This window comes from Schistocerca piceifrons, chromosome 3, assembly GCF_021461385.2.
Source record: "Schistocerca piceifrons isolate TAMUIC-IGC-003096 chromosome 3, iqSchPice1.1, whole genome shotgun sequence".
Classification (NCBI taxonomy): Eukaryota; Metazoa; Arthropoda; class Insecta; order Orthoptera; family Acrididae; genus Schistocerca; species Schistocerca piceifrons.
In genome coordinates, this window is record NC_060140.1 from 489,215,614 (window position 1) to 489,231,561 (window position 15,948).

Consider the following 15,948-nt stretch of genomic DNA (forward strand, 5'->3'; position numbering starts at 1 on the left):
TGGAATTCTAATTCTTTAATTTTGTTCTACCTCCTTGTTTGTGAAATGATTGGATCCCAAAGGCAATCAAATAATCATGCAAAACTAAGAGGGAACTTTACGTTGCAGTTAGAATGTCTAAGGACACAACAAAAATCCAGATGAATTTGCAGTTGCGAATAATGACTACCATCAGCTGTGGAATGGAGTTTTCTCTGTCATCATTCCATTCTACAGCTGATGGTAGTCAATATTCACAATTGCGAATTCATCTAGTGTGTTTCATAACAGCTGTGATCACCACAGTGCATCGTCAGCAGAATAACACAGGCACTGGAATATCTTACAACAAAAATTAGTCTCATAAAATGTACTGTAAGATCCTGGACAAGTTTAAACAAAAATGAAAATCACTTTATTATGAACATGCAATTGATAACTCAATAATAGAATGAAGACTATTTGGCATATTGTTGGATGGGAGACAGGGAAGAAGAAAAGTACTTTAGGAGATTTCAGAATAAAAATGAAGGAAATATTGTATGTAATCCTGAAAACAAAGCATATATTTTCAACAAACACTTCTTGTTACTGTCGGAATGAATAGTCTGCAAGAGCTCTTTTAATGAAACCTTGAGTTTTATGCGAAACATCGTTCCCACAAATATCAGTAATATCTGTATTAGCCCTGTCACAGTATCTGGAACTGAAAGAACAATAATCAGTCTGAAGAATAAAAATTCCACTGGAGTAGATAATATTGCTAACAATTTGTTGAGACACTGCTATGCTCCTATAAGAGACACACTTAGCCATATTTCCAATGTGTTCTTACACCAAGGAGATGTGCTCCACAGATTCAAATATGCTATTGTGAAACCCATCTTCGCAAAAGGTGGGAAAGTGGAAGTTTACAAGAATTTGGTGTCATCTAGATAGATTTAATGTTCTCAGTGAAAGACAGTTTGGTTTCTGAAAGGGTCTGTCAAGCAAACAAGGAATCTATGCTTTTATAAACGAAGTTCTGGAGTCTCTGAATGACAAAATGGTGACAACTGGGTTATTTTTTGATTTACCAAAAGCTTTTGACACTCTGAACTGCGGAATACTATTACAGATAGCTACATTATAGGAATAACTGGTGTATCGAATAAAAGATTACAGTCATACCTCAAAGACATGAAGCAGAAAGTACTATTAGACACCATAGACTATTTTTGTGGTGGTCTGGTTTCATCAGAGTGGAGAAGCATCAGATTTGGAGTGCCACAAGAATCCATTCTTGCTCCTTTCCTGTTCCTGATATTATAAATGACTTATCATGATATAAGAATGCTATCACTGTAATGATGAGATGTTGAGTTGCAGGCAGGCATGACAAACTGACTGTTACACATTTGAGCTTTCAGCCAAAGCTATCTTCAGAAAGGTAAACACACACACATTCACACAAGTAAGCACACCTCATGCACACATGAGCCCTATCTCCATTCCCCCAATAGCAGCATGAGGTGTGCTTGCTAGTGTGTGTTCTCCTTTCTGAAAAAAGCTTTGGCCAGAAGCTCAAATGTGTAACAGTCTTTTTGTCATGTCTGTCATCTTTATAGTGAGTAGCAGTATATTCTTTTCATGATTTTTTTATATTCCAATCTGATTTTACATTGTTTGAATTTACCAGAAAGTACAAAGCTACAGTGCAATTTTACAATTTTTGTAGATGGCACCAACATTATGATTGATGGTTTACATGTGAAAATCTTGTAAAATCTATTCTCACCAATTTAGTAAAATGGTTTAGTGTGAATGGACTCTGATTAAACTTTAATAAAACCAACTTTTTAAAGTCACTGCAATTGCCAAAACTGAGGAAGAGGTAACTGTTAAGTATGCCACACAAATGATAGAAAGAGTTGAAACAACAAAGTTCCTGGGTGTTATGATTAAACGCAGAGTGAACTGATCTCATCATTCTCATATAATAAACCTTCAGAAGAGACACAGCTCATCAGTTTCTGTGTTATGTATTATATCTGGGAGCACTGAATAAAACACTATGAAAGCAGCATACTAGAGATACTTCCATTCTCTAATAGCATATGGAATTATATTTTGCAGAAACCAAGCCCAAGCAAAGAGAATATTGTTGGCCCAAAAACAAATTATAAGTTCTGTATCCTACAGTGATTCAGATTCCCCGCCTAATGTTGAAGTGGACATGTCTGAGGTACTAAGGCTGTGGCATGCCATCATAGAGGAGCTGCTGCCAAGATATGCACGTCACAAGGTGTCACACCCAGTGGCAACTGTCTGCCGCTCAGCCTATGGCCCAGGCTCAGTTCATGGCTCACTCCTTGCTGTACTTTGTACCTGTTCATATTGCACCACTGCATGGCCAAAGTGACTTAGTGTGTTTCCAGTCTCAAGTGATTAATGGTATGAAACTGTTGTATTGTTATGTTGACTTTGCTATGTCCCAGATGTGTTAGTGCTTGGCTCATTTTGTGAACTCATTCTATTGCAGACTTACAGGAACACATGTTCATTTCCCTGTGGTTTGGAGTACCCACTGGAAAAAGTGATGATAAACAGTTTCTACCTATGCCGTGCAGGACAGAAAAGGAAGAATAATGAGAGATGCAGGCTGTAGATGTAGTTATAGAAATCTTGTTTGCAAACTAAAAATTCTTAATATGATTTCCCAGTATGTATATTTGCTTATGTGTTTCATTAGTAAAAATACTGAATTGTATAAAAGAAACAGTGAATACCATGAATACAATACAAGGAGAAAAAACAATTTCCACAATGATTGTAAATATCTGAAGGTGGTGCAGAAGGGAGTGCAGTACAGGAGCACGTATGCTTATAATGCTCTTCCTCCTGATATTAAATGTAAGTTTGATAAGCCCATGTTGAGGGAGTATCTCAGACAATTTCTTCTGGGAAGGTCATTTTGCAGTTTGGAAGAGTTTCTTCATCACAATGAGAAACCCTCCTCGAACTCTAAAATTTATGGGTGATGTAATAAGACTGAACAGTTATGTAGATAGTCATGTAGCAAACACAGATCTTTTCAGTGGTTTCCTCATTATTTTTAATTAGCCATGTCTGCTACATCATGTAATTTGTCATCTAACCACTTACATATAATGAAAATATGATCTAACTTTTGAATTTTGTGTAACATTACTACCTACCTATTGGTGTGTTTAGAAAGATCACGCCAACTGTTATTAGTCCAGTAATGGTATCACAGAAAAGGCCCTTCGCTTGCAAAAAATGAGGTAGTAGATTTTATTTTCTGTTGTATGCACTTGGTTGTGAGAGCACGTAGAATGCAAGTTTTCAACCTTCAAAGACCTCAGGATAATTTTTTGTAGCAAAAAAAAAAAAAAAAAAAATATTTTCACCCATTGCTCAGAAAATATGCACCCTACTGAAAATGTTACTGTTACCAAAATGACAGCACATTAAAAAATTGGTGCAGTCATTTGGTCACAATCAGTTGTCATAGCTTGGTCATTTTTACCAGCCTGGCCAAAAAATCAGCAACAATGTGTGTAATTCAAAAACAGCTACTCCAAATGAAAAAGTCAAGTAATCAAAGCTGTAGAGCATGAAATTTTGTGTTACAAAAGCATCTAGTTTTTCAGTTTTAAGCAGTATTAAGCATTCACACACTTGAAAGTCAAAGTAATTCCATTTTGTAGCTTTTTGTAAGTCGAAGTCATTCAATCAAATGTAATTTCCACTAGGAAGACATAAATATGTCTCACCTTTGGGTGTAGATGTATCTACAGATCTCCCTTGAATGACATGTCATAAACAGCAAGGCTGCTATCCCCTCCATTCCTTTTATTGTTTCCATTGTTAGTCATGCCCAGTCTTCCTGTGTTGTCTGAAGGACACATTAAAAACTCCTTGTCTTCCAAAATTCTCATTTCTGTATTTGAATTTACTTTTGTTGTGTGGTCAGTTCATTTAAAACGAGTGGCCAACATTGTATGGAGGTGTGTTTTACATGTGACGGCAAATGGGCAGATGGTGATGTGGTAAAAATGAAACATTAAGGACTGGAAACACTACTACAATCTCGTTGGGATAGGTAAATCACAGTGAATCGTAAGTTATTAACTGGTCTGGCTGAAGCTGATGTGCACAGTGCTTATCAGAAGTACAATAACCCAAAACTGATTAGATCGTATTTGACAAAAGGCCCTGCACTGTCAATGTCAAATCTTCAATCATACAAGAAGGTATTTGATTTTAATAAACACTGCTTTTACTGTGGCAAGGAAATTGATGCTATCTGGGAGGAACTTAGCAGATTTCCCTATGCAAAATGAAATAATGTTCATAAGGTGATGAAACCTGAATTAAGAGATACTGTTATTGGGGTAGCTGAAAAGCAATGTCATGAATGGGCCTGTGAAGTACTGGGACATATATTATAACTTCAAAGTTATAACACTTGCATCCTCCACTGTAGCTCTCAAGATAGGGAAGAACAGGATTCCTACCATAAACCCATTAACATTGTTTCACAGAATGTGTGTTATCAAGAAGTCTGATAAAGTCTTGAAGTTCTGTTTCTCATCTGAAATTTCCCCACACCCCATGTAATTGTTCAGAGAAGGGTACAAAATCACTTCTCTATGATGCATTCACACCTCTCCAACAGAATGACAAACCCAAAATAAGAAGCTTTGTGGTGGATCATAGTCACCTGCTCCATATATCAGTTTGGCACATCAAAGAAAACTTTGGAGTCATCTGCATGAAATATGAAACCTATTTGTGAAAGCACTACAGATCCGAAATCACAGTTATATTTGATGGCTACCCAAGCGAGGCTTTAAAAATGGGAACAAAGTCTTCTGAAAGATCTTGTCGTTTAAAGACACCAGGTTCTTCATCAGATATCATTTTTGATGAAGATAAAAGTGCTGCAGTGACGCAGAAGAAGTTTTTGTGAATGACAGCAACAAGAACTACTTGATTTTGATGCTCATGTAGAAATTTATGGATGGAGGTATTCAAGTGCTGCAGGAAAAAGAAGATGCAGATTCATTAATTGTGGAAGCGGCTATTTCCCCAAGCTGCTGAGTCTGACAGTGTGGCAATCATGAACGAGGACACTGATGTGCTTGTTCTCCTAATGGATCAAGGAAACAACTACAGTAACTTGTACTTCCATAAACATGGAAGAGGGAAATCAGCAGGAGTGTGGTACTCCAGTAGTTCTTCCAATTTCGATCTTGCAGTTTTCAACCATGTGTTCACAGGACACACCATATCCTCTTTTTTTTTGGCCAAGGGCAAGGACACTTACTAAACCTTACAGAGCAATAGTCACAGTTGATGTTAGCACTGTATGGGAATTCCAAATGCGTGGCATTGGACAAGCTCAGGTATGAACATTCTGTAAGGTCTGCTCTGAAAAAATCTTTCAAACTTGAAAGGCTACCGCCAACATCAAATGCAGCAAGGTGGCACTCATTGTGATCCTACCATCAAGTGCAATCTTGGCAGGGGAAGAAAACTGATCCAAGCCAGAGGGGATGGTAGAAAAACATATCAGGCTTGTTTCCTGTGACAATGACAAAAGATGTGACACTACACACGCTACTGAAGATTGTTTCCTGTGCATGCAAAACAGGATGCACAGCATTATGTGGATATCGCAAATCTGGACTGAACTGCCAAATGCTGTTTTGGCTTATCTTGCAAGAATGTCCAAGAAACTGAGATTGATGAACATGAGGAAGAGACTGAAGATACGTTCCAGAACAAGGAAGTTGCTGAAGGTGCCAAAATGGATCCTAAAAGCCGGATGCTGGACCAGAACCTGGCACAGTCTCCCAAATGACCTTGATGGAATTGAAATTTGATGAAATGTGAATCTCTGATATTTAAATTGTGTGTGTGTGTTTTTTTAATATTGTCATGCCCTTTTGTTCGTTCATTTGAACAAATTTTTATATTACTCATACGTAAATACATATCGGCCATTACTATGTACTTGGTTTTCATTTTAAGAAGCCACTCTTAGCAAGTAAGGCATAAATAAAAATGAATAAAAATACACATGATTGAAAAAAATTAAAAAGATATAGATAGAAAGCTTATAGTGCTCATTATGGAGCTGTCTTCCCACTTTAATTGAATAACTTTGGCATTCAGGTATATGAACGCTTAATAGTTCCTAACACTGAAGAACTGGATGTTTTTATAACATGACATTTCATGCTCTACAACTCTGATAATGACACTTTTCATCTGGAGTAGCCATTTTTGAGTTACGTGTGTTGGAGCCACTTTTTAGCCAAGTAAGCAAAAATGATTGAACTTTGACAATTGATAAAGGCCAAATGGCTGCACCAATTTTGACTTTGAAATTGTCTCATTCAACACAAAATGTAATGCTCTTTCATTTTGGTAACAGTAACATTTTCAGTAGGGTGCATTAGTTTCTGAGTAATAGGTGAAAACCTGAAAAAAGAAAGTACCAAAATTTCTTGTATTTTTTTGGCCACAAAAAGTTGTCCTGAGGGTTTTGAAGGTCAAACATACTCTCACCTTTATGCACAAGGCAAAAAACTGAAATCCTGTACCTCATTTATTGCAAGTAGAAGGTACACCTTTACTGGACCAACATTAAATGTAGAAAAGAGGAACTGGCAAACACTATATCCTTATGACGTTATCAATTCAGTTCAATTCGATCTCTTTACTCATTCGTTAACAATATACATTGTATGGACGTAGTCAATTGCAATATAGTTTCTTCACTGAGAGAGTGATGGAGTATGAAACAAATAAAAAAATAAATAAATGAAACAACACATGTAACTCTCTCTCTACTACTACTAATACTAATACTACTCTCTCTCTCTCTCTCTCTCTCTCTCTCTCTCTCTCTCTAACACACACACACACACAAATTAAGTGAAGCAACTGTCAGAAACAGCCTTAATAAACAAACATCAATAAACTACTGTAACCTATTTGTGGTTACTTGAGCTACATATACATATACATAGTAAAATCAATGGGAAAAACTGCTCCTTGGAGGGGAGGGGGAGAGAGAGAGAGAGAGAGAGAGAAAGAGAGGAAAAAAAGAAAAGAAATAAAGAAAGAAAACTGATTCTTCAGTTACAAGAAATAGCTGCTGTTCATTTCCCAATCATAGCTCAGTATTTGCAAGCCCACCATGGCGTTAATAATAGTAGTTACCCATGAACCATACAACAGAGGTCTCGTCTGATGACAATGAGCATTGCTACATGTCAAGCAGCTAACAAGGACATCCAATTATTGAATCTAACTACAACTTGTACAACTCTGTACCCTAAACAAGGAGATAAAAGTAACATGGAAATTACTTTTCCAGTTATTGTCAGTTCTATAAATGTGTATTTGTTGAAGTTGAGACTTTCATTGTTTCTTGATTTGCAGCTTTTGTTTCGTAATTTTGATCATATAGCAACTGAGTTCTACTTCCTAATTCCTGTCAAATTTTCTAAAGCTACTATTTTTTCCAAAATATAAAGTAATTTATTTCTAACTGTATACAGTCCACTAATTTTATCCAGACTAAAATATATACCACATTTTTCCTTTATAGCTCACTTTCCATTTCTTCATTGGTGTAACAGGTTTAAACAGGATCCCTTCAGCACCAAATTCATTATCATTAGCTCCAAACAAAACAGTATCTGGTATTTTTTGACTGCACAGAAGACCTATTCCAGGCACCTACAATTGATAAAATTCTTAAAAAGTTTATGCATATTAAGAAAAATGTAATTTACTTTAAAGTAAACGTTTATTCAGCAAACAAATAGCCTTATTGTTTACTTACAATTAAATAGCAAAGACCATTTATCACCCCTAATGGTCTTCGTTCACTACCAGCAACAAAATAAAAACCTTTCTTGTTGGTTGCCATGAAGAATACTGCATCAAATGCCTGAAAAAAAATAAGCAATGAGTTTATATAAATTCTTTTATTGAGTCACCAAACTTTTGTAAGTAATTATTTGACATCAAAAAGTTGGTATGAACACCACTGTACTCTATGATACACATTAATGTTCAAAGTAAGATATGTGTACTATTTTTAACCCTAATCGAAGGCAAAGAGAGGAGGAGGAGGGGGGGGGGGGGGGGGGGGGGGAGTGTCAGGCAGGGAGGAAAGAAAGCACCCTATTTGTGAATGGAACTCGAATGCACATATTAAGAAAAAAGCACGCAACCTACATGCGTGCCTCTGCTTCTGTGTAGGGCAAGATACAGCCACATGGTGATGAGCCGCAAGATGCACAGGTGTAAATGCACTGTGTTCCTTCAGTCCCATCATGAAGTGTTCAGGGACATGGAATGGGTTATTATACATTAACAGAAAGAAACAGCCATTGGAAGCTTCTTCTGTAAAGTATATCAACAACCAATTACAACTACTGCTAATCTGTCCATGTTTTTCATTATGAAAATTGCTTTATTATTACTTCTTTTTCATGCACTCAACTGAGGTTATTATATTAATTATTAGCAAACTTCCACCAGCTCTCGAACGTATGTAAACAGTTTAAAAATGTTAATGTTCTAGATGTAATTGGTGTTGGTCGAAGATTCCATACCTCACATGGGCTTCATTTGAACAGTCTTGGGAAAAGGTTCCTAGCACAAAGACTACTTGATATAAGCACAGGCAACAGTTTTACTACAAATTCAACAGTAATGACAAAATTTGTTTCATCGCCAACCACAGAAAAGAAAAATAGTGATTTTTTTCCACAGCAACACATTCCAGTAATAGTCAACACTCAAATAAGATCTTTTTTAGGCTAAAGAACAGAAGAAAGCACAGTGTAAATGTTGTACCTTTTGATAATTTAACTTGTGTGAAAACTAACATTAAAGAACCAGTTGAAAATACAATTGATAAGCTATATTGTTTAAAAATATTTCATCAGAATATGAGAAGTCTTTTGAATAAAAAAGAAGAGCTGATGCTTTCACTGCAAGAAACAGCTGACACAGACGGAATTATTCCTGATGTGCTCTGCCTAACTGAACATCACTTAGAAGCCACAGAAATTAATCAGCTACATTTAAATAGTTATAAAATTGATTCTTCCTACTGTCGGAGCAATTTAAGGCAAGGCGGTGTGGCAATTTACACACACACAATCTAAATATTGTATTGAACAGCACTTTGAATGTTGTGCAGTCAAATTAGAGCTTGAATCACAGTTCCTGATCATAGTAACAGTTTACAGGTCACCTATGGGAGACATTCAAAAATTTCTCTCTCAGCAAGAAACAGTTCTTACTAAACTTTATAGAAACAATAGTAATGTCATCGTATGTGGTGACTTTAACATAAACTTACTCACAAAAAATAACAACCAGAAGCTATTAGAATGACTACTGTTAACCTTCAATCTGCTCCCCATGATCTCATTCCCAACAAGAGTATATGGGCACAGCAAGACCCTGATTGATAATCTGTTCCTAGATCCCACAAATTACAATGAAGTGATGACATGGGCAGTAACAAATGGTCTGTCTGATCATGACGGTCAAATGACAACCCTAAAACTTGCCAGCAGAAAAACAACACATGGCCATTGTAACCAAGTTAAACATGTTAGATCAATAAATGCTGAATCTACTTGCTTGTTCAGAAATAGTTTATGCCATGAACAATGGGAGGAAGTATACCAGGCTGACACAGTGAATGAGAAGTTCTACTCATTCCTGAACTTATTCCTTAAACATTTTGAAGCTTCTTTCCCCCAAAGACAGATTAAAATCAAACCAACCTCTAGTAAAAGGAAAGAGTGGCTAAACTACTGGCATAAAAATATCATGTAACAAAAAGAGAGATCTGTATGTACAACAGAGGACTAGTACAGACCCAGCAGTAAAGTTACATTACAAGAAATACTGTAAAATTCTAACAAGTGTAATCAAGAAGGCCAAACAATTGCACTATGCACAAAAAATTAGCAATTCAAACAATAAAATAAAAACCACATGGCACATCATAAAAAGTGAGACAAACAGGAACATAAAACCTGACAATAATAAACAGAAGGCTGCAGCCTCAGATTTCAACAATTTTTTTCTCTCTGTAGCTGAAAAAACAGTGAACCATAATAAACAGGCCCACACAGAAGCTATTGAACTACTTAACCACATGCAAATAACATATAAAGTAGCACTTCATTTCAGAAGTACAACCCCTAAAGAAATTTCTCAAAAACTCAGATTCCTGTGAATACGATGGCATATCAAGTAGGATTCTAAAATCATGTGCAGACTTAATCAGTTATATATTGCGCTATTTATGTAGCCAATCTATGGAAACTGGTGTGTTCCCAGATAGATTAAAACATGCAGTAGTGATGCCAATCCACAAAAGTGGAGCAAGGGATGAAATATCCAACTATCGGCCCATCTCCCTGCTGCCAGTATTCTCAAAGGTATTTGAGAGAATAGTGTATGATAGGATTTATAGTCACACTACACAAAATGGCTTACTGGCTCCTACACAGTTCAGCTTTCCTAAGAGCTCCTCCACAGACAGAGCTATATTTAAACTAACACATGAAATTTTAGGTGAACTAAATTATAAAAGGTATCCAGTGGGGATATTTTGTGACCTTGCCAAGGCATTTGATTGTGTAGATCACAACACACTCTTAAAAAAGCTTCCACGTTATGCCATTAAAGACAAATCTTTGACTTGGTTGGAATCATACTTACAGAACAGGAAGCAAAGGGTTGTCTTAAGGGGGACAGGAACATCATTAACATCAGACTGGGGAAATATAAAGTATGGAGTCCCACAGGGCTCAATTCTTGGGCCATTAATTTTCCTGATCTACATCAATGATCTACCAGTCACAATTAACAACAGAGCAAAAATAGTAATGTTTGCCAACAATACAAGTATCCTCATAAAAGGACCCAACTCAACAATGCAGGATACAGCCATGACAGTCTCTGTTCAAGTACACAAATGGTTCACTGCAAATAGCCTAACCTTAAATATTTCAGAAACCAATATGATACAGTTTCTGACAAAAAATAAAAAAAAATAAAGCTCCTGAAATACATGTTAACAATCACAAAATTAATGAAACCACACATACAAAATTCCTAGGTATCCAGATAGACAGTCACCTAAGATGGAAAGAACAAATTGATCAGGTGGTCAAGAAACTTAGCTCATCGTGCTTTGCACTAAGAGCTCTCCATCAGTCAGTAGACAGAGAAATAATGTTGTTGTCGTACTTTGCATATTTCCATTCTGTTCTCTTCTATGGCATAATCTTCTGGGAAAATGCTGCAGGTGTTGAAAAAGTTTTCAGAATACAAAAACGAGCAGTGAAGCTAATATGTGGGGTCCCTAATGGGACATGTTGCAGAGGTCTCTTCAAATCTCTTAGGATACTTACCATCACAGGTCAGTATATATACTCACTGATGTTATTTGTAGCCAACAACAGGGAACTGTTTCAGAAAAATTGTGACATCCACAACTATGACACAAGACAGGTGAAAAATTTTCATCAAGGCTCTGCATCTCTCACTAAATTACATAGGGGAGTTACTGAGTCAGGTATAAAAGTCTTCAATAAGCTCCCCATCAATATAAAAAAGGAAATAAATAATGTACAGGTTTTCAAAAGGAAACTAAAATTATTTCTCATCAAACAAACTTTCTATAAAATGAATGAATACGTATAGCTGTGATGTGCAAGAGTGGGAGAAACTGCCTAAGAAAAGCACTCCCTTAAAGATAGAGTGTGATGCTGTTACTTGTAGTTTAACTGAAATTGTGGTGATAAAATGTAAATTTATCTGTTTCATTATGAGAAAATATGAACTCCCTTGTATCCCACTATCTTGAGCATTCACTTAAACCTCTTCTTAAGGAATGCAGTTAAAACCTGTATTCATTCAACCCATGACCATGAAGAACATTTACTTCCTTGTATATGCCAGTAGCATAAAAATATGCACTGTCACTTATTCTACTATTTTAAGCAATCACTTAAACTGTTTCTGGCATAATGCAGGCTTTAATACTGCATGCAAGTAACAATGTCTGTGCAATGTGATGTATAAATGTTAATATACTACTGTAATTGCATCAATTGACTTGTCCTATATTACTTGTACACTGGCTGTATAATATGTAATCAATAGGACCAAATAAATAAATAAAAAATAATAAAAAATCCTCTTATACCTTTGATTAGTTATTTTATCTACTGCTTCACAAAAATAAGCATTTTTAATGGTTCTGATTCTTGAAGGTGTTATCTACATACTAAAAAGTTTAAACAGAATTGCTGCACCATAAAGAACGTCTTTTGATAGAAGTTCTGGTCAGGTTAGTTAAATTAATAATTTTAGATGTTATTTATAATTTCATTGTTACAGAAGTTTAATTTTAGTGCAAGCAGTATTAGTGTATCTGCTGATAGCAGGTACTGTTGCAATGAGGAAATACATAACGACAATCTATTCCAAGAAAATTAAGTTTTATTTTTTGGTTTCTACAAGAATATTAGTATAAAATTACCCACTTCATTGTTCAGATTTTCATATGTCATATAATCTTAATTACTGATGCCATAAAGCGAGGTGATTTTGAACGGTGAGGCTACTCTGAACAGCAATTTAGCGTCTTTTTAAAGTAAATGTTGCCTTCTAGTGTGTAAATATGGAACTAAGGTCAGAGTCATTAAATATCACTAACACCAGAAAATAAAATAATTTTCTGGAAATGTAAGTTCCTTCACAAATGCAGAAACATTTGCCTATTATTAGAAGCATTTTGAGTTTAGAATTTGAAAGGAGTTTTTGTGGGCAAGGTTACCAGTTGAATGAACATTTACAGAAAGTATAAAATGTTATATTAATTCTTTGGTGACATAAAAAAATAAAATACGAAAGCTTGTCTTCCAAGGGGTGACTTTGGACAGTGCCTTCCATATTCTTTGACACATCAGCTCCATGGAAAATATAATTTACTAAAGCTTCCTTCAAAGAAAAGTGTAAAATATTATGTTGGACATGATGAAATTACACTTCTGAGGAAATGGCATTCCAAGGTGGAATCCGATGAAGCATTTTTCGTGTGACCAAATGTTCCCAATGTGTCAGGTTTTGAGAAAGATGACATTTGTAAGATTCTATGTGATTATAAGGTAGATAGAAAGGGAAGGATTCATTTTGAGTTTAAATTTGACGTCTATGATATCTGCTGAAGTAGACACTCTTTCCTGGCAATTTCCTTTTTCTGTAGAGTGTTTACAGATGCATTTCTTTAAAATGTGATAACTTTTTTTCATTACTTTTATTAAAGTCATACAGACTGTTTTGATAAGATATGGTTTTAAATAATTTTGTTACTTTGTAAGTAGCTCAGCACCCATTTCCATTATTATCAAAATTAAGTCATAATCACATGAACAGTTTCAAGTGATTAAAGAAAACTCATAAAAAATACTCAATTTTTTTTAAATAAGTTACTTTCAAAACTATATTTATATACAAAATACCATGCTGTTTCGTGTAATAGGGGTGTCATGTTCAAAGTGGCCCCGACCTATGGGGTGAAACTGAACAGTAAAACTTTTAAAAAAGTAAATTAAGCATGGTGGACAAAAATGCATAATGTGCTTTATCATATTCAGCAACACCTCCTGCAACTTCCCAAAAAGTTTCATGTCAATGCATCTACACCTACATCCATACTCCGCAAGCCACCTGACGTTTGGCGGAGGGTACCTTGAGTACCTCCATTGGTTCTCCCTTCTATTCCAGTCTCATATTGTTCGTGGAAAGAAAGATTGTCAGTATGCCTCTGTGTGGGTTCTAATCTCTCTGATTTTGTCCTCATGGTCTCTTCGCGAGATACACGTAGGAGGGAGCAATATACTGCTTGACTCTTCGGTGAAGGTATGTTCTTGAAACTTCAACGAAAGCCTGCACTGAGCTACTGAGCATCTCTCTTGCAGAGTCTTCCACTGGGGTTTATCTGTCATCTCCGTAAAGCTTTCACAATTACTAACTGATCCTGTAACGAAGCACTTTGCTCTGTTGGATCTTCTCTATCCCATCTATCAACCCTATCTGGTATGGATCCCTCACTGGTGAGCAGTATTCAGGCAGTGGGTGAACAAGTGTACTGTAACCTAATTCCATTGTTTTTGGACTGCATTTCCTTAGGGTTCTTCCAATCAATCTCAGTCTGGCATCTGCTTTACCGATGAGTAATTCTATATGGTCATTCCGTTTTAAATCACTCCTAATGCCTACTCCCACATAATTTATGGTATTAACTGCTTCCAGTTGCTGACCTGCTATATTGTAGCTAAATGATAAAGGATCTCTCTTTCTATGTATTCGCAGCACATTACACTTGTCTACATTGAGATTCAATTGCCATACCCTGCACCATGCATCAATTCATTGCAGATCCTCCTGCATTTCAGTTCAATTTTCCATTGTTACAACATCTCGATATACTACAGCATCATCTGCAAAAAGCCTCAGTGAACTTCCGATGTTATCCACAAGGTCTTTTATATATATTGTGAATAGCAATGGTCCTACAACATTCCCCTGTGGCACACCTGAAATCACTCTTACTTCAGAAGACTTCTCTCCATTGAGAATGACATGCTGCATTCTGTTATCTAGGAACTCTTCGATCCAATCTCACAATTGGTCTGATAGTCCATATCCTCTTACTTTGTTCATTAAATAACTGTGGGGAACTGTATCAAATGCCCTGTGGAAGTCAAGAAACATGGAATCTACCTGGGAACCTGTGTCTATGGCCCTCTGGGTCTCGTGGACAAATAGCACAAGCTGGGTTTCACACGATGCTGATTCCTACAGAGTACATTTCTAGTCTCCAGAAAAGTCATTATACCCGAACATAATATGTGTTCCAAAATTCTACAACTGATCAATGTTAGAGATATAGTTCTATAGTAGAGATATAGTTCTATAGTTCTGCACGTCTGTTCAATGCCCCTTCTTGAAAACGGGGATGACCTGTGGCATTTTCCAATCTTTTGGAATGCTACACTCTTCTAGAGAGTACACCACTGCAAGAAGGGGGGCAAGTTCCTTCATGTACTCTGTGAAAATCGAACTGGTATCCCATCAGGTCCAGCGGCCTTTCCTCTTTTGAGCGATTTTAATCATTTTGCTATCCCTCTGTTATCTATTTCAATATCTACCATTTTGTCATCTGTGCAACAATCTAGAGAAGGAACTACAGTGCAGTCTTCCTCTGTGGAACAGCTTTGGCAAAAGACATTTAGTATTTTGGCATTTAGTCTGTCACCCTCTCTTTCAGTACCATTTTGGTCACAGAGTGTCTGGGCATTTTGTATTGATCCACATACCGCTTTGACGTAAGACCAAAATTTCTTAGGATTTTCTGCCAAGTCAGTACATAGGACTTTACTTTTGAATTTGTTGAATGCCTCTTGCATAGCCCTCCTCACACTACATTTTGCTTCATGTAATTTTTGTTTGTCTGCAGGGCTTTGGCTATGTTTATGTTTGCTGTGAAGTTCTCTTTGCTTCTGTAGCAGTTTTCTAACTCAGTTGTTGTACCACGGTGGCTCTTTTCCATCTCTTACAATCTTGCTTGGCACATACTCATCTAATGCATATTGTATGACGGTTTTGAACTTTGTCCACTGATCCTCAACACTACCTGTACTTGAGATAAAACTTTTGTGTTGAGCCATTAAGTACTCTAAAATCTGCTTTTTGTCCTTTTGCTAAACAGATAAATCTTCTTACCTTTTCTAATATTTTTATTTATGGCTGAAATCACCAATGCTGTAACCACTTTATGATCACTGATTTCCTGTTCTGTGTTACCTGTTTCAAATAGTTTGTGTCTGTCTGTCACCAGAA

General features: G+C 36.3%; 1 protein-coding gene across 1 annotated transcript in view; it reads right to left on the reverse strand.

Annotated features, from left to right (window-relative positions):
• LOC124788761 overlaps positions 1 to 15,948 on the reverse strand; it is a 249,014-nt gene that overhangs the window by 146,631 nt on the left and 86,435 nt on the right. The window contains exons 3-4 of the mRNA XM_047256044.1: positions 7,844 to 7,951; positions 7,589 to 7,737 (exon numbers count right to left, since the gene is read on the reverse strand). Coding sequence (XP_047112000.1) covers positions 7,589 to 7,737; positions 7,844 to 7,951 — 257 coding nt within the window. The remainder of the gene's footprint in view (positions 1 to 7,588; positions 7,738 to 7,843; positions 7,952 to 15,948) is intronic.